Source organism: Euleptes europaea, chromosome 2 (genome assembly GCF_029931775.1).
Source record: "Euleptes europaea isolate rEulEur1 chromosome 2, rEulEur1.hap1, whole genome shotgun sequence".
Taxonomy (NCBI): domain Eukaryota; kingdom Metazoa; phylum Chordata; class Lepidosauria; order Squamata; family Sphaerodactylidae; genus Euleptes; species Euleptes europaea.
In genome coordinates this window covers 17,134,161-17,161,908 of record NC_079313.1, presented here as the reverse complement: position 1 = coordinate 17,161,908, position 27,748 = coordinate 17,134,161, and the positions used below count along the sequence as shown (strand labels likewise).

The following is a 27,748-nucleotide window of genomic DNA, read 5'->3' as shown; positions in this document are numbered from 1 at the left end:
TCTGGTCTCCAGGCTGTTTCTCCCCCCCCCCTTTTCCCCTAACCTAGATGTGATGGCGATACCAGTGTATATTTTTTACCTGTTCACATCTGAAGGTGGTGTATTATATTTTTGTTTTAACCAAAAATGAAGCAGCAGGCTCAAGGGAGCTAAGTGCTGCCACCTCCTAAGCGTACTACTTTACTGTGCTTCATTGCCTTCGGCTGGGGTTTGAAGCCGGCTGAAAGAACTGGTTGGAAGCAAAGCACCATAGGGAGGCAGTAGTGTGCTGGCCTTGCTTTGACATTGAGGGTAAAAGGAAGTTGGCTTCCCCCGATGCTCTGAAAAAGTGCTGAAGCCTTTCTGCAAATTCCACAGAAAATGGTAAGGTAGGGAATACTAGAGAGCCAGCATGGTGTAATGGTTAAGAGCGGTGGTTTGAAGCGGTGGAGTCTGATCTGGAGAACCAGGTTTGATTTCCCGCTCCTCCACATGAGTGGCAGAGGCTAATCTGGTGAACTGGATTTGTTTGACCACTCCTACACACGAAGCCAGCTGGGTGACCTTGGGCTAGTCACACTCTCTCAGCCCCACCTACCTCACAGGATGTCTGTTGTGGGGAGGGGAAGGGAAGGAGATTGTAAGCCGGCTTGAGTCTCCCTTAAGTGGTAGAGAAAGTCGGCATATAAAAACCAACTCTTCTTCTTCTACTGTTGATGTTGTGTGGGGGTCTCTAGCAACCCGGAATGATGCCTGAAACCCCACAAGGTAGTCTCATGAGATCTTGGTTGTCATCATATGGAAAAAGTTTGTTTTCATGGTGTGCAGACACTGCTTTTGGGGGTTTTTTTACCCCCGTAGTTGTGTGGGGTTTTTAAAGCTTGATTACCCCCCCCCCCTGCTGCCGCCATTTTGGAGATTTCCCCATTTTCAGGAAAAACTGTCCCAGCCCAGGGTGGACCACCCTTGCAGGTTTTCTCTATCAAGGGGCATCTTTCTGAAAGCATTGATATCATACACGTGCCTTTTACAAAACAAATCGCTTCAAAGCCCCCACTGGCAGAGTTCGAGGGTGGGTGTGGCATCTCTTGACTAGCAGTTCCAGAGGGGCAAAGACATGTTGTTCGTTTCCCTTCAGTGCAATAGAAAATTCCAGTGCTGATAACCCTGTCGTCGCCTCTGCTGAAGCTGAACAGGCAGAACCTAACTGTGAGATTGGAGGGGCACTTGAAGCCGACAACGCTCCGAATGAGCCTTCCTCTCTCGTTGCTTCACCAGAGAGGTGAGTATTGAAATACCTAAGTGGAAGCTCTTTGTTTTTGTGTTTCTGTTTTTTCCTAACCTTGTGACAGTCAGTGTTGTGTTCCTCCGTTTGTGTGTCCCGGTCTTTATTTATTGTGTCGGGATATTGTGCTCCTCGGTTTGTGTGTCCCTGCCTTCATTTATCGTCTTGGGGTAGTTCAAGCTGTGTTGAGGAGAGCTTTTAACGTTGGCGTGTTTTCCAGCCTTGTAGGTCAACATATAGAAAACATCTCCTCGCGTACTAAAGGGGAAATGACTAAACCGGGATTTGAGCCGGAGCTTGCTGCCGCTGAGCAGAAGACAGATCCAAAGTCAGCACTGAATGCTTCGGGCAACATAAGAGGGGACGTAAGTGCTATAATCCAAAACGTCCTGTTTGCGCTGGAATTTTTACCAGATATTGACAGTCCCATTGGACTCTTTCTGCCATTTAGGTGACTGTAGCTTTTCTTTCTTTGCAATGAATGATAGCAGTTTTACATTTAATGTAAGCATCTGTCTAAAGTAAATGAGAAACCTGGCTATTATGGCATCAACAACTCAGCCCTAGATCTACAAAAGTACCAAATATTTGAAATAAAAAAAAAATGTGGCACTCTTGCCTCAGAGGGGCACAGAGGATTTAATGCAAAATTCAAAGCATGAATTCTAATAGTCAAAATTAAGGTGCCTGTGTTGGTGGCCTTAGATGTGCTCTGATGGATACCTGACCTTTCAAACTGTGCTGGCCTGCACATGAACTCACCCTGTTCTTAGCTTTGCATAGGGAGGTGTCAAATCTCTGCCCTGAATAACCCATTACAGAAAAGGATTTATGGTCCTGCCCAAGGCAAGCAAGTTTTCTCCCTTTGGGTGCCCTGTAATAATGGGTGTGAAAGCTGAAGAAAGCTAATAGGAAGAAAGTAGATTCCTTTGAAATGTGATGTTGGAGGAGAGTGTTATGGATACCCTGGACTGCCAAAACCAAATCGGGGTTATCGATCAAATCAAGCCTGAACTGACCCTAGAAGCTAAAATGACTAAACTGAGGCTATCGTATTTTGCTCACATTATGAGAAGACAAGAGTCACCGGAAAAGACAATCATGTTAGGAAAAGTTGAGGGCAGCAGCAAAAGAGGAAGACCCATCAAGAGATGGACTGACTCTATAAAGGAAGCCACGGCCCTCAATTTGCAAGACCTGAGCAAGGCTATTAAAGATAGCACATTTTGGAGGACTTTGATTCATAGGATCACCATGAGTCGGAAGCGACTTGATGGTACTTCACACACAGACACAATAATTGGACACTGGGATTGGTAGATGACCAGTAAATCCCATGCTAAAACACCATTTTATTACTGCGTACTTATTCTTCTTACTAAGCAGAATAAAAAGAATAATAACCCCCCAAAAATGAAGTAAATGGGGAACCTCACTGGGTTGGATCCCCCGATCCATCAGTGGAAAGCACTGGGCGGATGCAGGAGTTTTGCCAGGTCACTTTTCCCCTAGCAGCTCTTTCCAACCCCCAGAGAGCTGACTCCTGGAGTTGCTGGGCCCGCGTGTGCTTACAGCCCTGCATGTCAAGAGGTTGCAGTAAGATAGGAGCAAAATCGCCCTCTCCTTTCTCTTGGGTCAGGGGAGTTGCACTTCCAGAACAGAGAGGGCAAACTTGCTCCTTTTCCTCCTCCTCACTGGAGCCCCTGACCCACATTGCTCTTAGTTTAAATAGGTCCTGTGAATGCAGAAGTCAACTTGCCTGGGCTTGGAAGGAGTTGTGGGGGAGACAGGGAATGTGGTAAAATGCCGTGTTCCCTCCGCTGATCTCTGCTGGATCGAACCCATCGTTCACTTCAGAACTGCCTAATAAAAGAGGTTTAGTTTTGGGTGGTTCTTTGCACCAGCATAGCCGCCTGCAGTCCCATTCAGTAGAGAGATGCTTAAATGTGTTGCATCTGGCATAGCTCCCTTTCAATTGCTGCATTCCATTTTTCAAAAAAACAAAACCAAACCAACAGCAGATGAGGCTAGTTTTTCAAAAGCAAGATACCCTCATGCTGGCTTGGAAACTTGGTTTTCCCTTGAAGTTTAGAAGAACAAAAATGAAACTTCATGCAGAAAAAAATCAATGGCGTTGCAAATGGAGTAAATCGTTTGATACTGATCTGACCTGTTTTCGAATCTGTGACATTGTTAATTGTTGTATGATCACCCTCACGGTAGACCGTTAAGAAAACACAAGTGGAAGCCCACAAAAACCATGGGGGGATCCCTTCCCCCTCTGCTGAGCCCACCGAGACCTCCCCCTATCCCGATCTCTAGGCAGCTGTCAGCGTCCCCACCAGTCTGGAGCAACTGCCTCTGGGCCAGGAGGGGATGCTAGCAGCCACCAACGATAGGTACGTTCTCTGTGCATGTGCAGAGAACTCTTTCTTTAGTTTTGGGAAGATTGAAACACACACACCTTTTTTTTTAAGCTTCAGACTTTTCTGGCAGGGGCCCCTAAGTCTGCAGAAAAACCTGTTGGGGGTGAGTGTCCCCCCATCTGCAGATTTAAGTATCCGCAGGCAGGGGGCACACTTGGGAATTAGATATATAGAAAGGTCTATTCCAAGGCAGGCGGTTTGATTTTTTGTGTTGAGTGTTTAGTCAATAGAAATTTGGTTAAACTCAGATATGTTTGCATTGTAGCTTATTAAACACAACAGTCCCAACAGAATTGGTAACTTACCATTAACCCTACATTTGCTATGCAACATGAGCTCTTCAGTCTCAGGAACAGAACACTACACCATTTGGTGCATGTGATATTGCTTACATCCCATGTCTGTCTTCTGTTAATACCTAAAGTCCTGATCCTTTCCATTTTGCCTTCTTCTGCAGAGAAAAGTGGGAGAAATTGACCCAACTTCTGTGATAACTCCAAAGGACCCAGGAGATATTCCCACATTTGATGAATGGAAGAAGCAGGTTATGGAAGTGGAAAAAGAAAAGAGTGAGCTCACTTAATTTTTCAGTCAGACTTTGAACCGATCTTTTCTTTTTTTTATTTAAGCATTTAATATTTTCTGTGTGTCCTGGCTTAAGTAAGGGTCCATAAGTTTCCTTTAAAAGAAGGTGTTGGGTTGGATCCATACTTCTAAGAACTGAATCATTGAGTTTGTGGAAGGTCTGTTCATGCCACACGGTTTGTTTCCATTCCAAATAGGCATTTGAGACAAGGTTAGGTCTAAGGCAGACACACAGGATTCTTTGGGGAAATTTAGAGCCTGAGGCTACAAGCAGATGCTTCTGCCAATTTCTGTGATATGTAAAAAAAAGGGGGGACTCATGCCAAGTAACAGGATAGTAGAAAAAATAGTGGCACTTATGACTAAATGGATACAGCAATCAAAACTGCATATGTTCAGTAATATCATCAAGCAATTGTATCCCAACACATTCAAACTATGAATTACAATATGTATATTAAAGAATCTTTGTAAAATTCTATAAATAGTCAACGGGTATTTTTATTGCAATATGCATAAGAACATCCAAATCAATTTATAAATGCACATTGACAAATCATCTCAAAATCATCAATAAGACATCATGGAAACATCCAAAGCAAATAGTTCAGCGAATGGCAAGAGGGGAATCCGGTAAAAATCCCATTTCAAAGACAAATTTCTTTAGTTGCCCAATCATTCGCTTCAAAGAAGGACTCAAACACGCTCAGTGTAGAGCGCAGGAACCACTGGATACATAATTGCGTAAAATTCATGCTAGCGTACACTGTCTGAAGACACATACTGGACAGATGATCTGCTAGCATGGATTCTCTTTATTCATTGTCAATGTGGCTTGTCTTGTTTCTGTTGAAGCACACAGCTTCCTTTACCCAAATTGCTTTCAGTTAGAAAGTAGGGTGCGTCCTGGCTTGGTAAATACTTTCTAACCATTTCCATTGTGTTTTCTCTTTTATGCAGGTCAGGCAATGCATCCATCCTCCAATGGAGGTCAACATCCTACAAAAAAGGTCCAGAAAAACAGAAATAACTATGCCTCAGTGGAGTGTGGTGCCAAAATATTGGCAGCTAATCCAGAAGCAAAGGTAATCATGCTATTTCATATCCCCTCCGGAACACTGTCAGATTATTCTAATAAGCTTTTGACTTCTTGAATTAACTTGTCGCTGCTTTGAACTTTTGGGAGCACAAATGTTCTATTAGTTACTGTTTGCAGTGTTTCTACACTTTTTAAACAGCCTTCTCTGAAAGCTGGTGTACAAATACTCTGTTTGAGATATTCTCTGTGGTGAGATTACCAAAGGGAGCAGTGATACAGCACGAACGTATTAGAAAAGGAAGATTCTGTCTGCCGCAAATTCTTAATGATATAGAATGTGCTTTTCACTCTTTACATAGAGTACATCAGCTATACTAATGGAGAATATGGACCTCTACATGCTGAATCCATGCAGTACTAAAATCTGGTAAGTTTTCAGACTTCTGGACTGAGGGTGTCCTATAAATCAGAGTTGGAAGGTACCATCATGGTCATACAGTCCAACCCCCTGCACAATGCAATAAATTCACAGCTACCTCCCCCCCACACACACACACTCGCAGTAACCCCTACTCCATGCCCACAAGATGGCCAAGATGCCCTCCCTCTCATGAACTGCCTAAGGTCATAGAATCAGCATTGCTGACAAATGGTCATCTAGCCTCTGCTTAAAAACCTCCAGGGAAGGAGAGCTCGCCTCCTCCCAAGGAAGCCTGTTCTACCGAGGAACTGCTCTGTTAGAAAGTTCTTCCTAATGTCTAAACAGAAACTCTTTTGATTTAATTTCAACCCGTTGGTTCTGGTATAATGTACATCATCTGACTTCAGGTGGATAACAGTTACTGAAAGTGATTGACCGTTCATGTTTCGAAGTACATTTCTGGGGTGAGGATGTAATGCTGAAGATGTGTCAGTTAGTTGTTAGAAAAGGCTCCCTGCCTTCACGCTCATTTTACCTCTGTCTTGAAGGTTCGTTGTGGAGCTGTGTGAGCCGATTCAGGTGAAGCAGCTGGACATTGCCAACCATGAATTATTCTCATCCACTCCCAAGGACTTTTTGGTGTCTATCAGTGACAGGTACAGTCCCGATCTGAATTTGGTTGGTCATCACAAGGACCAGAAAATCCCAAATGTTGAAGTGACTTCATAGCTTCCGTGCCCTGTACGAGCATATCCCATAGCCTTCTTTAGTGTCATAGAATATATTGTGTCATGTCAAGAAATGTCTTATTTAACATACCAGTCCAAGAAACAGTTCCTAGTTGGAAGGAAATATAAATGGGTAGGTAGTATTTGGCCTTCAAATTCATACCACCAAATTTGCTGATTTCAAAGCAGGGGGGTTGGATCCATTGTACGGGTTGGATGAGTCATAGGTACTTCAGGTTGTACAATTAAGCATAGTCATAGAGTTGGAAGGGGCCAGACAGGCCATCTAGTCCAACCCCCTGCTTAATGCAGGATCAACTAGAGCATCCCTGACAAGTGCTTGTCCGGCCTCTGCTTAAAGTCTGCCAGTGAGGGGGAGCTTACCACTTCCCTAGGTAGCTGATTCCATTGTTGAAAAACTCTTACAGTAAAAAATGTTTTCCTGATATACAGCTGGCAATTTAAACCCATGCTGCCTGCAATTTAAGCGCATTCTTGCGAGTCCTATCCTCTGCTGCCAACAGGAACAGCTCCCTGTCCACCTCCTCTAAACTAGCTGAAAAGTCACTGTTCTCTCTCTTTTTTTTTAACACACAAGTGTGTTTTATTTTCTAGATACCCAACAAATAAATGGGTCAAGCTGGGCACTTTTCATGCTCGAGACGAGAGGAATGTCCAGAGTTTTCCTCTGGATGAACAGATGTATGCAAAATATGTAAAGGTAATTTCTGTTTGCAGTGATCGCAACATTAATGCTTGGATGGACAGAATGGATTCATAATTTCTGGTGGATTACCCTATCGCAAAGTTATGCAGGAGTTGTCCAGTAATACCTTCAAGACAAAAAACAACAATCCTGAAACACTTCTTCCAGCATAAGTGGACTCCTGTTTACCATAGCAGGGCCTAATCGCACCTACCAAACTCCCCCCATAATGTATGATTCAGATGGAGTTTGCATGAGTCCGGTTCAGAAAATATTTCCTCCTCAGAGGTCAAACTGTTTGGTATGCTCTCGCGCATGTTGCATGTGTAGTGGAGTCATGCTGCTAAGACTGCTTTTTTTAGTGCAAGGGCTTAAGGAACATGTGAACCGTAGTGATTAATCCTCAGACGATGTGTTCCCCTAACCATGTGCAGTATCTGAGTCATCTGATACTTTTAATGAATATGGCATTCCAGTTGGCAGCTTAGTTTATAAATCAGAGTGGGCTGGATGAGATGTGCTAGCAGAGAGAAGGCAACTGGGCTGAATAGTTCAGCATACCATGGAAGTCCCATCATTAGTGGATTATCCTTTTTCATGGCCCTACTACACATTAGCAAGGACCGGGGGTGGGTGGGCTGTAAAGAATCTTGCTTGTGGGTGGGGAATGAACTCGTGAAGCTGCCTTCTACTGAATCAGACCCTTGGTCCATCAAAGTCAGTATCGTCTACTCAGACCGGCAGCGGCTCTCCAGGGTCTCTGGCAGGGGTCTTTCACATCATCTACCTGCCTAGTCCCTTTGAACCTGGGACCTTCTGCATGCCAAGCAGATGCTCTACCAGTGAGCCACAGCCCCTCCCCCCCTAAAAAAAGTGCATGCACAACAATTTGGAAATCCCACCTCATCTCCCAGTATCTTCAGTTTCAGTCTGTTTTTCCTGTGGGTGAATTTATAAAATCATGTGTTTTCAGAATTCCTTCAAAAGTCCCTTAATTATGAAGAGACCACTAACATCTCTGTGCGCACTTTGGTTCTGCTGTTTGTCATCTGCTCAGGGACCAACCAACTTACTCTATTGGATAGTGTAAGCTGCTCTGAGCCCAACCTTTGGGTTGGGGAGAGCGGGGTAGAAATGTAAATGAATAAATAGTAATAGTGAGAGCCAGTGTGGTATAGTGGCCAAAACAGGATCTGGGAGACCCAGGGTCGAATCCCTACTCAGCCATGAAAGCTTCTTAGATGACCTTGGCCCAGTCACGCTCCCTTGGCCTAACCTACCTTACAGGGTTGTTGTGAGGATCAAATGGAGCAAGGGATAGAGAGTCCCCATTGGGGAGAAAGGCAGGATATAAATGAAGTAAATAACTTCAAGAGGCTTGTTGTCTCTTCTCTCATCCAAAAGGCTTCCAGTTGTGTTTGCTTATTCCTTCAGCTTTCTGGAGTGGTGGTGCAAACTCTTAACAGATACGGATGGCGTAACTCTGCTTGAAATCTGCGGGCTTAGGAAAGTGTCACGGTTAGATGATTAGATGGTAGAAACAAATTCCTCAGACATCTGAATTAAATGCCGCTGTTTTGGGGATATGCGTTTTTTTCAATAATCCCTTTTAGCGTATCATCACAAAGCATGCCGGTTCTTAATCCTGTCGTGAGAAGCCTGAGCGATTTAGCTTTGCATGTTGCTGCAGGCCTTGATATGTATCGTTCTCTGTTTCCAACTTTATCCTCTGTAGCTGGGGGTGGGGTGGGATTTGACTTGGGAGGGGATACTGGGGAGCCAGAGGGGAATGGCCGAATTTACCGTCCTTAATTGTGCCAGTAGCTAATACAGTTGCTTGTGGCATGCGTACAGTCTACTGACCCTTTTTTTCTTTTTTTCCTCTCTTGCTTCAGATGTTCATCAAGTACATAAAGGTTAGCAACCTCTTAATAACGTTGACTGGCTTGGGTACATTCTGTGGCTGAGCACACTAGTGCATGGCTCAAGAATTCGGCCTCACAAGAATCATTTGTTCTGATCACAGGAGTTATGTTAATTTTGTTCTCAGAGTTGATTGTTTTAAAAAAATTTGAGCAGGAACTGTTCTGGTGCCACCTGAGGTATTTTTAATTTTATTTTTTTTTGGACTTTAGGTAGAGTTGGTGTCGCATTTTGGATCGGAACACTTCTGCCCTTTAAGCCTTATAAGGTAATCTTCTGTGAAGTGCTGAAGCGAAGGTTGAGCTCCTCAATACATAGTCCTCTAGTGCTGATCCAAAATCGGATAATTGAACCCTTGAAACTGACAGTATTTATCCTTGATTTATTTTGGTAGCAAAAGACTTGGGAATATATTAGCTTTCTGTAGAAAGTTTTGGACATAAAGCTTAATGTGGAAGTCTGGAAACCAGACAAACTTTTGTAGGCAATTAAACCTAGAATTATTGAGAAATGCATGTGTGTGTGGGGGGGGGGGGGGGCGTGGATTTTGACCAGAGACGTTAGCTTGCAGATCAGCCACACTTCTTCAGTGAATATTGTTTGCAAAGCTATAATTTGTAACATCCTTATACAAACTAATTAAAATTGTTGGTTTTTTATTCCCCCCCCCTCCCCCAGGGTGTTTGGCACTAGTATGGTTGAAGAATATGAAGAAATAGCTGACTCTCAGTACCAGTCTGAAAGACCAGAGCTTTATGATGAAGATTATGGTATGTAAACCAGTGGCTCCCAACTCAAGTTAGTTAATTGCTAACTCTGAGACACTGAGAAGTGGATACTGCATTATCTGCAGTCAAGTACATTGGTCAATTGCATGAGAGATATGGCAACTTTTCTCTTTATAGTGTCAAGGAAAAATTAAATTTCATTTCCCCCTTGTGAAATGGTAGATGAATAGCCAATGGCTTTTAAATCTAGGGAAATAAAAGGAATTGCTAATTCTTGTCAAGAAGAGCTGCAGATTCTTTGGGGCAGGTTTTTAATTTAAAGTAATGGAATAAGCAGAATGCCGAGGTGGCCAACAGAAGCATGGCAGAGCAGTCACACAGTGGGGACAAAAGATGGAAGACAAAAGATGGAAGTGTATGGCAGTGGGGTGGGTTTGAAACCACAGGACTGTGGTCTAGGGTGTGTAGTCAGCACTTTGTTGGTAGGCTCCAATGCAAAATTTCTGCAAGGGCTTAGTACTCTTGCGCAAGCGGAAACGCAAGAAAAAGACTTAAGTATTTGAAGGACTTTCTGAGGAGGGCAAGGAGCTGTTCCTGTTGGTAGCAGAGGACAGGACTCGCAATAACGGGTGTAAATTGTGGGCAGAAAGGTACCGGCTGGATATTAGGGGGGAAATTTTTTACAGTAAGAGTTGTTTGACAGTGGAATGGGCTGCCTAGGGAGGTGGTGAGTTCCCACTCTCTGGCAGTCTTTAAGCAAAGGCTGGACAAGCACTTGTCAGGGTTGCTTTAGGCTGATCCTGCATTGAGCCGGGGGTGGACTAGATGGCCTGTATGGCCCCTTCCAACTCTATGATTCTACGACTGCAGTAGCCATTTGCACAGTAAGACTTAATGTATCCCCAGGTGCATTTCTGCTTGTGCAAGCTCTTGTGCAGCCAGTTTTCAGGCACTACAATACATAGGCAGGAAAGTGCTAAGTATTGCCAAAATTCTTGGGCACATGAAACTGTGCTAAGTTCATTTTACATTTCCTGTCCTGTGGACCTTTGGATACAAGCTTCTATTTGTAGTTCTGGACCTAGATCAAGATCTGAACATTGGGCACAGGGAGGCCCAAGAGGTATTGAAGCCGGGAGAAAATAACCCAGTTGAAATCCCCGGCCATATCCCCTTTCAAGAGAAGCCCCTGGGAGAGAAGCTCCACAGTTAGGCTGTGCCAGATGGGCTCCCATAGCAATGCATAATCTGCCTTGGTGGGTTTTAGCGATGGCCCAAAGTTTCCCTCCTTCCACCTCCAAGGGCAGCATTGCTTGGAGGCAGGCCTGCTGGTGAAGACAGGAAGGAAGGGGGAAGACATCCTGTCTGTTCTTAGGCCAGTGCCTGTAGCTTTATCCAACAGCTCCGACATTTGTCTTTAACTGTGTGGGCTTGTTAAGGGAAAGGGATCTTGCCGACTGTCAAAACATTGCACAGCCTTGCTCCAGTTAACTGATTCTCAGCAAGTACACCTTGATCAGACCATTTTAGAACTCCCCAAAGAGACTTGCTGCTTGCTATTAAGATCGTGTCTTTCTTCTTTAAACAGACTATCATTTGGACTACAATGTGGGTGAAGACAAACCTTCAAAGAATCTAATTGGTTCTGCCACAAGTGAGTACATAATTAGCACCATGCCTTAGAAAGCGCTTCTCACGATTTTAAGGGAATACTTCCTTAAAGCTTTTTTCTACTTTTTTCCCCACTGAAAAAACTTTGGGGGGTGTCCTGTTCTCCCCTCCCCTTCCCGAGCCTTTACATTTCTATTCTTACTTTTCTCCATATATTTCCAAAGGCATCATTGGAGTAGTATCTCCCTATCTCTGAATTGGAACAAGCACAACATACTTGTCACAGTGCTCTGTATATGTGATTACTGAACCACTTAAGCCAATTTTTCTTTTTTTAGTAAACATTTTTACTTTCAACACAACATAAAACAAAACACACAACGTACATATATTTTACATAGCTGTGACAAGACATTTATCAGCTATACTTTGGAGCGATTCTCTAACGATTTATACATTCTATTCTAGAAAAATTATTTGTGTATCTAAAATATAAAATATAGACACACTTTAAAAGAGAAATGGGGAGAATCTAATTATATTGACATACCTTCTTGCAGGATACATGAATTACAGTTCTTATTGTTATATAATTCCGTTTATGTGTAGTAAGCCTATCAATCAATGCATAGTTACACTGTACATTTTCCAAATTTAATGATATGTGAGAGCCAGCATGGTGTGGTGGTTAAAAGCAGTGGTTTGGAGCGGTGGAGTCTGATCTAGAGAACCGGGTTTGATTCCCCACTCCTCCACTTGAGCGGCGGAGGGTAATCTGGTGAACTGGATTTGTTTCCCCACTCCTGCACATATGAATCAGCTGGGTGACCTTGGGCTAGTCAGTTCTCTCAGCCCCACCTGCCTCACAGGGTGTCTGTTGTGGGGAGGGGAGAGGACGGTGATTGTAAGCCGGTTTGTGTCTCCCTTAAGTGGTAGAGAAAGTCAGCATATAAAAACCAACTTCTTCACTGTAGCCTATTCAAATAGCATAGTTATATTAAAATACCATGTAATATCCATATAATATAATTTTAAATAATTATTACTAAACTGCCATCCTTAAGCCAATTTTTCTTATAAGTGAGGGGGGGAGCTCTGTCCCACTTTGGGCAGGCCACAGTTTATAGTTCTTTTATAAAGCCTTAACTGCAAGGAAAAACTGGCAAATGGTTTATTGATTAGAAAGTAGGCAGTATGTTATAACATCAACTCCTGCTGGTGCATTCTTGTCAGAGGCAGAATGCCTATCCACCTAATCCTCTCCCATCCAATCAGAATAACCATGTGAAAACTTCCTGGATGGCTATTTTTTCCCCTTTTTATTAGATGCCATTTTAAATATGGTGAATATTGCTGCTAATATCCTTGGAGCAAAAACCGAAGAGCAGTCTACTGATCAAGGTAACTCAGTGCTACATGTTGGATGTACCAGTGTTTTAAAGATGGTGATGGTTGTGTGTGTGTGTGTGTTCTGTCAAGTCGCTTCTGACTCACGGCAACCCTATGAATCCACAAAGTGTCCTGTCATTAATAGCCTTGATTGGGCTCTGCAAACTGAGAGCCGTGGTTTTTTTTAGACACTCAGTCCATCTCCTGTTGGGTCTTTCTCTTTTCCTGTTGCCTTCAACTTTTCCTAGCATTATTTTCTTTCCCAGTGACTTTTGTCTACTCATAATGCGAGCAAAGTACAACAGCCTCGGTTTAGTCCTTTTAACTTCTAGGGAGAGTTCAGGGTGATGGTTACTTTTGCTCATACTGTTGAAGATATCTCTTTGCTTCTTCATTTTCCATTTGATCAAGCAAAAGACCGTGTCAAGTATTCTTAAAAGAATAACAATCGAAATGTGTTTTATTCATCAGCCAGAATGGTATTTGATACTTGTGCTAATTACAAAATAAATTATGACATAGTAAAATTAATTTAACTTTAAAAAGAGCAAAAAGCAGGTTTGCTAACACATGCCCCCAAAATGGGGGCGTGAGGAGCGGGGAGCAAACTGCCATTTACAGAGTGGTATTTTTAACCTCATGAAATACTTGGCTGCAGTCAGTGGACAATACTTATCCAGTGTATTGGCCAGTAATGCACAGGCACGTTGAACTCCCAAAAACCCTTCACAACAGAAAATGTACTTTACTACCAGGTGCATAATATCCAAACAGTGTTAAGTCCCTTCTTGCTGTAGAAAAACTATGGCCTTTAGGAGGACTCAGAATAAATCTGTGCCAAAACTCATCAGTTCTCTGGATGCCAAGATTACAAACACGCGACACATGGGCAGAGTGCTGCTTTTCCCTCACTTTACAGTAACTGCCCACTTCCCAGTGCTGCAGGACACTTTTCTCCCTTGGAAGAAGTGATGCACAGGCAGGTGTAACTTAGGAATCTCCCATTTTTAGTAATTCAAGTACTGACTAACTGCTCTTTTAATCACCCACGCACCAAAATGACCAATATGATAAATACAGGCAACAAGAAACTGTGAGCAGTTTTATGAAAAGTGGAAACGATTTTGCAAATATGTTGAGGTTTAATACCAACAAAAAGTAGAATAAGAAAGTAGAGTAATTGATGGTGATGAAATTGAACCTAATTTCCGTGCCTAGATAACAAATTTGAATGTAGAGATACAAATGTAGAGAAATAGCTTTGATGATAGAGATATAATAGAGATTTGATATGTCTAATTTTATAAGTTGATCATTTTTAGATTACATACTAGCTCAAATATTTTCCATTACTTTATAATTAGAATAAATATTTGATCATAATGTAGAAAAGCAGGGCAATGTAGTCTGACCAACCTATATTTGTATGTCTGGTAAAAAAGGTAAAGGTCCCCTGTGCAAGCACCGGGTCATTCCTGACCCATGGGGTGGCGTCACATCCCGACGTTTCCTAGGCAGACTTTTGTTTATGGGGTGGTTTGCCAGTGCCTTCCCCAGTCATCGTCTCTTTACCCCCAGCAAGCTGGGTCCTCATTTTACCGACTTCGGAAGGAGGGAAGGCTGAGTCAACCTTGAGCCGGCTACCTGAAACTGACTCCCATCGGGATCGAACTCAGGTCGTGAGCACAGCTTTTGACTGCAGTACTGCAGCTTACCGCTCTGCGCCACAGGGCTCATATTTGTATGTCTGACATTCCTATTTTTGCCCTTATCCCTGTTCTGTACCCTTTCTTATAAAACAATAAAATATATATATATTTTTTAAATCACCCACCCACCCACTGCTTGCCCAACACGGTTTTGAATCCAGCCTATCACCTTCTACTCTGCAACATCTCTTCAGAAAAGAATTTAGGAAAACAAACGAATAGGGGCGAAAAGGGCACTTCAATGGTTTCCCTCTTGGTTTTCGGCAGCACCTGTTTTTGTGTATGGCACATGGTCTCTTCCCTTGCCTCTTGGTTTAGTGTGAAATTACAGTGGGAACTTGGCCACTAAAAACCCCTTTTTATATGCAACAGAACTTTCACTAAACCATCAAGGATGCATCATCTTAAACAGGTTAAAATTGTCGGCCATTTAAGCCAGTTACGTTAAAGGTATGTTTTCCATGTGCAAAAAAAAAGCATAAAAAATTCAGAACCTTGGAGAAAATCGATAATGTGGCTGTTGTATAATCAGTTTCTCAAAAATGTGGTCAGTCTGTACCCCTTAACACTATATTCTGTGCCATATTTCAGAATTGCCTAGATACTATAGTGAAGAATAATTTCTATGAGGCTAGAATGCTGTTTAACAGATGTGTCAACTTAAGAGTTGTCCCTGAGATTCCATAACGTAACAAATATACTTAAGAACCCTTTTACAGGTTTTTATACTAGTCTTTTTACAGTTCCTTTGTTCCTTCATTATATGTGAGCTTTTTTTTAATAACGGTTAGCCCATTCTCTTTTTAAAATAGGAAATGAAAGCATCCCTGAAAGTGTCCCTGAAAACGCAACTACCTCTTCCAGTGTGGCACCACATCTGTTGGAGCCAACTACCACTCCTTCTTTAGAGTAAGTAACTCTTTGTATGTGTAATCATGCATTTGGGATTTTTAGCCCGCCCTGTCTCAGAGGCTGAATGGGATTATGGTGCATTTCAGTACAACGGAAGCTGTGCAAAAAAAAAAGTTTTGCCTCACATGTCATTTCCCTTCACCTTTTTTCTGTCTCCATCTTTTTTCTAACCGAGCTCAGTTTCTCTGGTCCCTAAACAAAAAAATGGAACGCTTTAATAGAGTCCATTTTCCGTTCCCTCAATAGCCCAACCGTAAAGAACTAGAGCAGGAGTCCCCAACATAGTGGCCGTGGGTGCCATGGCGCCCACCAGCACCTTTTCTGGTGCCGGCAAAATGTTTTTAGGAAGCGGGTGGGGGCAGGTAGGGTTTTTACCAGCGTGTTGTAGTGGTTAAGAGCGGTGGTTTGGAGCAGAGGACTCTAATCTGGAGAACTGGGTTTGATTCCCCGCTCCTCCACATGAGCGGAGGACTCTAATCTGATGAACCAGATTGGTTTCCCCACTCCTATATGTGAAGCTTGCTGGGTGACCTTGGGCTAGTCACAGCTCTCTTAGATCTCTCTCAGCCTCACCTATCTCACATCGTGCCTGTTGTGGGGAGGGGAAGGGGTGATTGTAAGCTAGTTTGATTCTTCCTTAAGTGGTGGAGAAAGTCAGCATATAAAAACCAACTCTCCTCCTCCTCCTCGACTTCTGATTGACTATTGGAGATTTGATTGGCAGTCCAGATTTTTTTAAAATGTTGCTTTGGCAGCAGCTGCCACCACAGCAAAAGGATCTGCTCTGTGTGACTGAAGTTAAGCTGAGGCAAATTTTGTGTCTGGCTCCGCCTCCTGTGGCTGCCATTTTGTTGCTGCGCCCACCATGCTCTGTCAGAATTCCAAATGTGCTCCAGGCTTTAAAACGTTGGGGGCCTCTCTACTAGATTGGTTTAAGGTTCCCCCCACTCCATGTTATTGTGATTCGTTTGCCCTTCACCCAAAAGACTTTCATTCCCCATCCCTCGGGTTGCCCAAACATAACAGTTCCAGCCAAATTTAAAACACAGTGTAAGTGAGTGACTCTCAGCCGTCCATTCAGATTCAAGACCTGGCTTTAAATTCCCAGTAATCCATAAGCTTGCAAGACAAATTTCTGCTTGCACAAGAATGGGAATCATGGGTTTGTTTGTTTGTATTTATTTAAAATATGCCTATCCCCCCTTCCTCTGGAGTAACTCAGGACCCATAGTGACCCCAGTTTTGGGCAAGTTCCAAGGATATTGACTCCTGGCTTTTGTTTTCAAACCATTTGTAGGCTTGTTGCCTCCGAGATACCACAAACGGAGCAGGAGCAGGTGGTCGTAGATGTGACGAAAGACAACCCAATTGTTCAGCTAGTCCAGGAATACGAAGAGGAAGCGAGTCGATCCACCGTGACCCTGCTACCCAGTGACGAACAAGAAGAAGAAATGTCGTGGTTCGAATCAGAAACGCAGACCTATTGTTACGAACTGATGACCGTCTGTTGCATTTCCACCTTTTCGGAATATCTGTACAAGCGTTGTTCGGGGATCGCAGCGCTCCATCGGTACCGCAGCAAAAAAGATAGTAGTTGGGACAAATCCTATTCTGCCATTTTCCAGCCCCAGCTAGTTCCGACCAAATCTTTGCCCGTATCGGTACATGAGCCTCATCACGATAAATTGGACACCCTTATTCCAGAGCCACCTGAAACTGTTACAGGCATCTTAAGCAATGTGTGGACCGAGCCTGTGATTAATCAGACAGAGGGAACCTTTGAACTGGAACCCAGTCGTCCGCAGACGGTCTCTCAGTCCGTCCTCTTGGATGTCACCACAGGAGCCAAGTCACAGTCTACAACGAATGTGTCCTCTGAGCCCACAAAACATGAAGCTATGTCTGAAGCTCCCGAGGCTCCTCCCCAGGAGGAAATTCCTGCTGAAAAAGATGAAGTCGTCGGGTCCGTCACAGAAAAACTGCCTGGCACCAGTGTGGGAACTGAAGTCAAAGAGACTGGAGAAGAGAGGATCTCTACTGAAACAGTCTCAAAGCCAACAGAGACTGTTACACAGTCGGAATGTACCGGAGCCATCGAAAGCAGCGACGGGGAAACAAAGGCAGGTCTCCAGGAAACAGAAAAACAAGCGGCGGCGCCTGCTGTAGAGTCATCATCGTTGGAAATAAAAGACGATGACACGGTGGTCGAGGAACCATTTCTCTCTCTTCCCGTTTCTGGCGGATTACCCCGAACTGCTACAGACTTTTATGCTGAACTGCAGAATTCTACAGACTTGAATTATGCCAATGGGAACCTTGTTCATGGATCAAACCAAAAAGAGTCTGTCTTTATGAGACTCAACAATCGCATTAAAGCCCTGGAAGTAAACATGTCTCTCAGCAGCCGCTATTTGGAAGAACTTAGCCAAAGGTATGCATCATAGCAGAATCTCTGTTCTCGATTCTAGTCCATTTTAAACGGTTGATTGAGAAAATAACCGCTGTGCAACTAATTTAAGCATGCTGTTCCCTCTGAATGTGAGTTCTGCAAAACCTCTAGGAGGAAATGGGTCTCCTGACTCTACTGTGCATAAAATGAACATTCACATAAGGTGCATTTGAATACCTGTGGCTCTTCTAAGTAGAATATGTGTGGCCTCTAGGAGAAGGCTTGAGATGATTTGGTATGTTCAGTGTGGCATACATCTGTAACTAAGAGTAAGATAAGCCAGATGCGCTTATGCAGGTTTTAAGGCTCAGAAGCTCAGCTGTTACCAGTCAGAATTTCTTCTGCACGTGCCCCAAGCTGCTGAATTTTGCTTCACAGCATGCAGTGTCTCTGTGTTAAAAGAAATAATTTATACTGGATTTACTTGGGGAAAGGGTCTTCCCTTTAAAAAGGTAAATGTAGTCCCCTGTGCAAGCACCACATCATTACTGACCCATGGCAGGACGTTACATCCCGACAATTACTAGGCAGACTGTGTTTACGGGGTGGTTCAATTTTTCACTTTAAAGTTGTTCCCTGTCAGTGAAGGGGGGGCGGGAACGGGGAGGGAGACACTCAGGGAAGTTGATCGAAGGGTCATCTGTGTCAAGAGACCCTGTTCTTGCCCATCCACTTCCAGAAAGATGTAGACAAGCTGGAACGTGTCCAGAGGAGGGCAACAAAGATGGTGAGAGGTCTGGAGACCAAGTCCTGTGAGGAAAGGTTGAAGGAGCTGGGTATGTTTAGCCTGAAGAGGAGAAGACTAAGAGGTGATATGATGACCATCTTCAAGTACTTGAAGGGCTGTCATATAGAGGAGGGTGCCAAGTTGTTTTCTGTTGCCCCAGAAGGTTGGACCAGAAACAACGGGTTAAAATTAAATCAAAAGAGTTTCTGTCTAGACATTAGGAAGAATTTTCTAACAGTTAGAGCAGTTCCTCAGTGGAACAGGCTTCCTCGGGAGGTGGTAAGTGCTCCTTCCCTGGAGGTTTTTAAGAAGAGGTTAGATGGCCATATGTCAGCAATCCTGATTCTTTGACCTTAAGCAGATAATGAGTGGGAGGGCATCTTGGCCATCTTCTGGGCATGGAGTAAGGGTCACTGGGGGTGTGTGGGGGGAGGTAGTTGGGAATTTCCTGCATTGTGCAGGGGGTTGGACTGGATGAACCTGGTGGTCCCTTCCAACTCTGATTCTATGAGCGATGAGGGAGAAATTAGTTTGGTAAGAGATGACGGTGCTTGTCTGAGATTTGTGTGTGACTCGCTTTGTAGATACCGCAAGCAAATGGACGAAATGCAGAAGGCTTTTAATAAAACAATAATAAAACTGCAGAATACTTCGCGCCTGGCAGAACAGCAGGTACGTTTACTGTGCACAACTCCGTCTCCCTGGTTGTCAAGGCCAGTGAACACAAGAAGGAAGGGAGGCGCATGGCCGCACAATTAAGTAGAACCTGCGGGCTAAAAGTTCTGCTTAATTGCTGCTTGAGTTCACGCAGGTTTCTAAGCAATGCATGCTTTATCTGGACTGTGCTCGTTGCTTCTATAATTCTAAGTGTTAAATGCGAGCGATTTTTTCTTTTTTGTATTGTTTTGCTGCTGAAGAACACTTCTGCTGTCTCTGCTAGTTGCAGATGCTTTTCTCTTACTGCTTAGTGGTCCTTTCTTCAATCCAAACCGAGACTACGGTTTGGTTCACACAGTGTCAGCTTGTCCTGGAGCAAAATTTAGGAGGACTCAGTGCTTTGAAGCTTTTTTCAGTACGACAGATGTGCTACAGTCCCTTTGATATATTTTTTTCAAGTTGGAAAAAGAAAGGACTTGTCTCCTCTGAATCAAGTGCCTTGTGGACTGCCTCTGTTGCAGCATCCTATAGATTTTGAGCACAGTCCTCAGCTCGGCAGCCTAGTGAGAACTTTAAAGACAAAATCTTTTCTGGACCCTGAATAAACTATACAAATACAACTTCCCTTTGTTAGCTATTGTGAAAAGAGTGGTTTAAGTGTTCTCTGCTTGACTTGTGGAAGCCTTTCCTATACAACCTAAAGTTTCCAAACTAGGCCGTACCTTTTAGCATAGATACCTGAGTTAAAAACTTTGGTGGTGGGGTGGGGAGGCAGTTAGAACTGAGGTTTTGCATACTTTTTTCCCCAAGTGTGGAATTATAAGCGTCGCCCCTTTAAGCAAAACCTTAAGGGGCAGTAGTAGAAAAGGGCAAGAGTCCAGTGGCACCTTAAAGACTAACAAAAATATTTTCTGGGAGGGTATGAGCTTTCGTGAGCCACAGCTCACTTCTTCAGATACAGCTAGAATGTGAATCCATCTGTCTTTAAGTAGAGGAGAGTGAATTCAGACAAGCATTAGTATGTAAATGTTAACAGTATGTAAATGTGAATAGCAGGCGTGATGGGATTAGGTGTGGTATGCAGAAGGGTCTGTGATGTCCAGGGGAGAGATGGGTGTGGAGAAATCAGCGTTGGTAATGAGCCATGAATGCAAGGTCTTTATTCAGCCCAGGTAAATGCATTGACTTTAGTTTGAATATCAACTGTAATTCATAAGTTTCTCTTTCTAATCTCCCTTTGAAATTCCTTTGTAAGAGAACTTCTACTCTTAAATCTGCAACACAATGTCCTGAAAGATTGAAATGTTCTCCCACTGGTTTTTGAATATTGTGGTTTCTGATGTCAGCCTTATGTCCATTTAATCTTTGTCTAAGAGACTGACCTGTTTGTCCAGTGTAGATTGTGGAAGGGCATTGCTGGCATGTGATGGCATAAATCACATTAGAAGATGAGCAGGAGTATGAACCTGAGATAATATGGCTGACATTGATGGGTCCAGAGATGATGTCCCTAGAATCTATATGAGGGCAAAGTTGGCACCTTGGTTTGTTGCAGGCCTTGGTGCCAGAGTCCATGTTCCTGTTAAGTAGTTTATCATCATGGGTGAGAAGCAGACTCTTCTGCATACCACACCTGATCCCATCAAGCCTGTTATTCACATTTACATACTGTTAACATTTACATACTAATGCTTGTCTGAATTCACTCTCCTCTACTTAAAGACAGATGGATTCACATTCTAGCTGTATCTGAAGAAGTGAGCTGTGGCTCACGAAAGTTCATACCCTACTGTTAGTCTTTAAGGTGCTACTGGACTCTTTCCCTTTTCTACTACTGCAAACAGACTAACATGGCTACCCACTGTGAATTATCTTAAGGGGCAGTTCAGTTCTTTTTCGTGGGAGCCCTGCAGCAAGCAAGACCTTTTAGTCGGTTGCTGTAGAAAGCCACATGAAGAATAGCGTGCACTTCAGGATGCCCCTACCTTTTCCAGACTGTGGGCACCGTTAGAATTCTGACGCAGGGTGGTGGGGTGACCACAAAACGGCTGCCAAGGGAGGTGGAACCAACCCCAAAATGTCATGGAGGGAGGTTAATGCGTTACTCTGACAGTAACTCTTCCACCTTTCAGGCAGAAGCTCTGCTTAACCAGCGTGGTGTAGTGGTTAAGAGCAGTGGTTTGGAGTGGTGGACTCTGATTTGGAGAGCCGGGTTTGATTCCCCACTCCTCCACATGAGCGGCTGAGGCTAATCTGGTGAACCCAGGTTGGTTTCCCCACCCCTACACATGAAGCCTGCTGGGTGACCTTGGGCTAGTCACAGTTCACTCAGAACCGTCTCAGCCCCACCTAACTCACAAGGTGTCTATTGTGGGGAAGGGAAGGTGATTGTAAGCTGGTTTGATTCTTCCTTAAAGTTGCAGAGAAAGCCGGCGTATAAAAACCAACTCTTCTTCTTAAGGGGGTGCCTTTAAAAATAAACACATTGTTTTAAAATATCTTCTTGCATCGCCTTCAGTCACACAGCGAAGATCCCTGTGCTGTGGAGGCAACTGCTTCTGAAACTATATTTTTTAATCTGCTCAGCCAATTGGATCTCCAGCTGTCAGTCAGAAGCCCTGCTGGGCAAAAGCCCCATCCACATTCTTAAAAAAAACAACCCTGGGCATGTACTTAGACATCCACAGCCACCACATTGGGGGACCCCTGGTCTACTTCTTTTCATTCGCTTGTTCCTAGTTATACTTTGATTCTGCCCTCATCTTGGCATAAGCCTGGAGGCTCACGTTCGTGGTCCACCCTTGGCTATAAGGCCAACGTTCTTACTCGACACCGAAAGCATCCTGCAAGTTAGATCGGAGAGGGGAGGATATTTATTTTTATTTTCTTCACCTAGGATTTGAAGCAGACAGAGGCCATTCAACTTCTGCAGGCACAGCTGACCAATATGACACAGCTAGTTTCCAATCTGTCATCAACTGTGGCCGAACTAAAAAGAGAGGTAAACATACTTATCAAGAGGAAGAGAAAAGTATTTTACTTTTATGAGACACTAAACAAAAATTCCTGCCTTTTTTGTTTTTTTGCAGTCCAAATTCTCATGTGTTTATTGTACAGTTCTTAAATCTGGTGAGAAAGGGGCAGGAACCATATACAGACTTCACTCAGATTGAGCCGCATGGCTCCCGGACACAAACTGGTTGGGAATCCAATAGGAATAGGCTTGAATATACTAATACATTTGCTTGTTCTCCAAAGCAATGTACAGTCCTTATATTATGCCTTTGAATTTTTTCTGTGCTAAGAATGCTTCATCATCACAGTCAGTCCCTTTGGGGCCTGACTTTGTACCAACCAGCTTTGCGCAGAATATGCTACCCTCGGCTGCCGCTTACTCAAACTTGGGAGTGTCACGGATCTCAGAAGCTGGACACCTTTGAAGGCTAGGGCGCTAGTAACAAATACGTCATAGCATTTTTGCAGAACAGCTTCTTGTTTAAAACCAAGGAGTTGGCTGTTTTCAACCTCATTAAAGTGACTAGTGTAGATGTACTTAGTTAAAATAGAGAATCCCCCCCCCCCAATTTGCTCTCTCGTTTGGACAGTATAAAGTACCAGTGAATACCTTTCTGTTGAGACAGTCTGTTCACGTAATGCAAGCACTAAATATGAATGGTGTGAAAAGATAAGTCCTGGAAATTGCACTTTCCAACAGCAAAGATCCCCAAATCCAGTATCCACAAACCTAGCGGAGTATTGTGGAGGATCTAAATAGATGGACACCTTTAACTTGAATACATTTGGGTAAAATTAGCATCCTTAAAATGAATTTTATCCCCAAGCTAATCTGTATAATTAGATGCCTACCTATGTATACACCCCACAGAATTATTTCTCAAGATTGACTCTTATTTTTTTTAACCTTAATTTGGTGGGATTATACCCAGAAATGCCTACGTAAAATTACAGCCACCAAGCGAAAAGGAGGGGTTGAACTACCTAATTTAAGAGGCTATTATATGGCCTTTCTTAACAGCACGAGCAAAACACCAAGAAGTACCCCCTCGTTTACCCTGTATAGACATAGGATAAAATAAAGCTTTTTGAAACTTATCTCTGGCTGGGAGTCATTGAGCTCACAGCATGTATGTACCCAAATGCATACTGCTCCACTATCCAAGCATCTAGAAGAATACGGAGAGAAATTGGGCTGACCCTTTTATCCATGTATATTTGACACTATGGGGCACCCCTAACATTAAACTATCCCCCTAAGTAGGAGCAGTGGTGTCTGCACAGCCTGCTGCTGATGCACTGGTCTCTGGATAAAATTGATGCAACCCAGGCTGCTGGATTCAGCAGAGCCTCTTCCCTCACAGCATGCTCTCATGTGCAGCTGGGCAGTCTGCAGCAGAAATATCATCCCTTGCATGGATTGTTTGTCACTAGAGAAGCATGAATAGCTTAAGTAAAATGTGTCCATTGTTCCGCTGTTGATTGGGTACTCGAACTAGGATTCCGGTACTTATAACTGCCTGAGCAATGGCAAGCCATTGCTTGTCTTTATAAAACAAGACTGTAAGCACTTAAGGCAGATCGCACCTTTCTGTCCTAGCTTTTGGCCTCAGAATTTGTCGCTTCCTGTTGGCCCGCAACTTTTTTGCCCCTGTGAAATGGGTCTGTTGGGTAGAATGGAAGCTGCAAAGTATATTGCGCTGTAGCCACGCAGAACAACATGTACTTTGAGCTTGACGCTGTGGTGACCTATAAGGGGGAATCAGGAAAGGGTTATATTTGTATATGGTTAAACATTCCTACTGTGCGTTTTGGGTGGGGGGGTGACTCTCTCCCCCAGTAGGTAAGATCAAAGGTAACCAAAACAGCGATAGCCAACCCAAAATCCAACACTGAAAGAAGCCAAAACTGAATGGCAAGCAATTATTTCCGTCACAATCATTGTGAGCTCAAAAGCCTCCCAAAGAAGAGTCCTCCTACCTTAAAGTTAAAAGGGAAGGGGACCAATTAGGTTTCCTGGGAAAAGGGGTTTCCAGAGCTTTGGTGCCATCAACAAAAACGCCTTTTTGCATACGATTATCTGCCCATACTTCAGGTGGTAGTGGGGTATGGAACAGCTGTTTACAGTTGAGCAGCTATATTCTAGCCTAGTTGTGGTTTTGGAGAACTCAAGGATAGCTCTATGTAGAGTATGTTATAATAGTCTAGTCTGGAGGCTACAAAGATATGTGTGACTGTGGCCAGGGCTGCCCTTCCTTGGAGAGGACTGCAACTGATATTTGCCCCTAAGCTGGTGTTAAGTTACTACTTCTCTCAGTTATCTGAATTCCGAGAAGCAATGTTGGATCCAGCAGTACGTAGTAATGGCAAACCTGTAGCATAGGTGGATTCCAGAATCTTGGCTTGACTGAATCCTCACTGAACAAAACAAGGGGGAAGAAACCCAACTGGGTACCCAAGGTTGGGTGGAGAAGGTAAAATAATGGAAAATATTTTTATTTTAAGGTGCTTATATCGGGTTAAAAACGACAAAACAAGGCACATCGGCAATTCATAAGGTTGATACACTTACACCATACTTGTTTTGGCCTACAGGCCTTCATCAGTGGTCAAATAAAACCCATATAATGCACACACAAGTAATATACAAATGTATGATCATATATAAATAGATAACTATACAAACCCAGGCATGTATATGGGATGTATAAAAAAATTCAGATTAGAACTCCCTCTAGGTAGAGCACCTGTAAGAGGTTTTCACGGGGTTGTATTGGTCTCTCATACAAAGTATATATGCAAGTATCAACCTGGTAAAGCAGTATATTACTTGTGTGTGCATTATATGTGTTTTTATTTGACCATTGATGAAGGCCTGTAGGCCGAAACGCGTATGGTCAGTTTGGTTTACGTCTATCAACCTTACGAGTTGTCAGTGTTGCCTTGTTCTTTCATTTTCGCAGAACCACAGAATGAAAGAGTTGGAAGTGACCTCCAGGGTCATCTAGTCCCACCCCCTGCACAATGCAGGAGATTCACAACAATCTCCCCCCCACATACACACCCAGTGACCCCTATTCCATGCCCAGAAGATGGCCAAGATGCCCTCTCATGATCTGCTTAAGATCATAAATTCAGCATTGCTGACAGATGGCCATCTAGCCTTTTTTTGGAAAACCTCCAGAGAAGGAGCGCTCACCACCTCCCGAGAAAGCCTGTTCCACCGAGGAACCGCTGTAACTGTTAGGAAATTCTTCCTCATGTCCAGACGGAAACTCTTTTGATTTAATTTCAGCTTTTAATGTTTTGAATCTGTTACAAGCTCCTTAAAATACTTTTCTATTATATCGTTTTACCTTCTCTACCCAACCTTGGGTACCCAGTTGACTGAATCCTCAACCGCGTGAAAACTTTCTCACTGCTGTGAAAGTCTTTATGTTGGCTCTAAATACCGAATGGTGCTTGTGAGAATTAGTTGCAGGAGGTAAGTTTGGGTGACCTGTAGCTTCCCGAGTCACCTCTGTTAAAGAGGCTTGATGCTGTGGTGTTGCCGCTCGCTCGCGTGAACGTATTGGACTTAAAATGCACCAAATGCTTTTTGTAGGTTTCTGACCGCCAGAGCTACCTTGTCATTTGCTTGGTGCTCAGTGCCATCCTGGGCTTCATGCTTTGTGTCCAGCGCTGCAAAAACAGGTCGGAGTTGAACGACAACTACGGCTCCAGGCTTCTCAAAAGTAATCACTATCCCAGCCCGAAAAGGTAACGCAAGACTACAATTTGCTAAACGATTTGTCTTTAATTTTTTTTTCTCAAGTTTGATTTCTCCCTCCTACTACTGTTTGTATTCTCATCCATTTATTCCTTCTTTCGGCACTTGCTGCAAAACATTCCTTTTGTCTGTACAGCCAGGATACTGAAAGCCTCAGTGTGTAGCAGAAATGCAGAAAGCGTAGCATTTATTATATTTATTTCCAACAGCTTTGAGATGGTTTAGAATTTGGAGTTGTTCCCACTTCCTAAGAGAAGCCTCTGCAAGAGATTAAGCGACAAATGCTGAGTCATGCTGCTGATCCTCATTACGGGGAAAGTTTTTGGTTCCAGGTTGGGGTAGGGAAATGTTACTGTTGCTTCTTAGGGATTTTTATTGCCAAGGAGGAGACAGATTTTGTGTGTTGTCACCCGCAGGTGTTTTTCTTCCTACGATGACATGAACTTGAAAAGAAGAACCTCCTTTCCCCTCACCAGGTCTCAGTCCTTTCAGCTGAACAGCAAGGAAGGTAGGAATGTCAGCAGTTCGACTGTCGAGAGCCAGCATGGCGTAGTGGTTAAGAGTGGCAGACTCTAATCTAGAGAGTTGGGTTCAATTCCCCACTTCCTACACATGAAGCCTGCTGGGTGACCTTGGGCCAGTCACAGTTCACTCAGAACTGTCTCAGCCCCACCCACCTCACAAGGTGTCTGTTGTGGGGAAGGGAAGGCGATTGTGATTGTAGGCTGCTTTGAGACTCCTTACGATAGAGAAAAGTGGGGTATAAAAACCAACTCTCCTCCTCTCCCCATCCAGGGAATGATGTTGTAAAATCTGTACTTTATTCTACTGTGCAGCAGTCTTCATTTCATAGTAGCTTAAGAATTCAGTACCCCAGCGTGGTGTAGTGGTTAAGAGCAGTGGTTTAGAGTGGTGGACTCTGAACTGGTGAACTAGGTTTGATTCCCCACTCCTCCACATGAGCGGGGGACGCTAACCTGGTGAACTGGATTTGTTTCCCCACTCCTACACACGAAGTCAGCTGGGTGACCTTGGGCTAGTCACAGGTCTCTTAGAGCTCTCTCAGCCTCATCTACTTCACAGGGTGTCTGTTGTGGGGAGGGGAAGGGAAGGTGATTGTAAGCCAGTTTGAGTCTCCATTAAGTGGTAGAGAAAGTCAGCATATAAAAACCAACTCTCCTCCTTCTGTTTGGTTGGGTTCAGAACAAACTTAAGCTAGGCGGCATAAGATGGACAGGTGACTGTAATGGAGGGACCTTAGCTCAGCCAAGGGCCTCTTGCCGAAGTGGACCATCTCATCTCAGGCTGATTCCTCCCAAAGGATTTTACGTTGAAGCCAGAGCCATATGCTTTCAGAGGAAGGCTGGCCTGCTCAGCATGTTGGGAAGCCTGCGTGGTATAGTGGTTAGACTGTTGGACTAGGCTCTGGGGAGCCCTACTCTGCCATAGAAGCTTGCTGGGTGACCTCGGGTCAGTCACATACTCTCGACCCAACCTACGTCGCAGGGTTGTTACAATAAAATGGGGAAAGATTGTTATAAGCCACTATGGTTTCCCGTGGGGGAAGGAAAGTGGAGTATACATTAAATAAATATTCTAAAACTGGAGAGAAAGCAGACTGGCCATTGTGGGAACATTATGTTGATATTTCTACTCAGCTAGGCTAAAAGTAGTCCCCTGTGCAAGCACT

The 27,748-nt window shown here is 43.7% G+C and overlaps 1 protein-coding gene across 1 annotated transcript in view; it reads left to right on the top strand.

The window, feature by feature from the left end:
- SUCO (SUN domain containing ossification factor) overlaps positions 1-27,748 on the top strand; it is a 49,631-nt gene that overhangs the window by 19,841 nt on the left and 2,042 nt on the right. The window contains exons 5-22 of the mRNA XM_056844578.1: positions 1,118-1,261; positions 1,485-1,629; positions 4,148-4,259; positions 5,236-5,360; positions 5,674-5,741; positions 6,284-6,391; positions 7,079-7,184; positions 9,065-9,085; positions 9,305-9,360; positions 9,771-9,862; positions 11,409-11,474; positions 12,758-12,832; positions 15,342-15,438; positions 16,739-17,872; positions 19,202-19,289; positions 22,171-22,275; positions 25,894-26,048; positions 26,475-26,566. Of these exons, the coding sequence (XP_056700556.1) occupies positions 1,118-1,261; positions 1,485-1,629; positions 4,148-4,259; positions 5,236-5,360; positions 5,674-5,741; positions 6,284-6,391; positions 7,079-7,184; positions 9,065-9,085; positions 9,305-9,360; positions 9,771-9,862; positions 11,409-11,474; positions 12,758-12,832; positions 15,342-15,438; positions 16,739-17,872; positions 19,202-19,289; positions 22,171-22,275; positions 25,894-26,048; positions 26,475-26,566 (2,789 nt within the window). The remainder of the gene's footprint in view (positions 1-1,117; positions 1,262-1,484; positions 1,630-4,147; positions 4,260-5,235; positions 5,361-5,673; positions 5,742-6,283; positions 6,392-7,078; positions 7,185-9,064; positions 9,086-9,304; positions 9,361-9,770; positions 9,863-11,408; positions 11,475-12,757; positions 12,833-15,341; positions 15,439-16,738; positions 17,873-19,201; positions 19,290-22,170; positions 22,276-25,893; positions 26,049-26,474; positions 26,567-27,748) is intronic.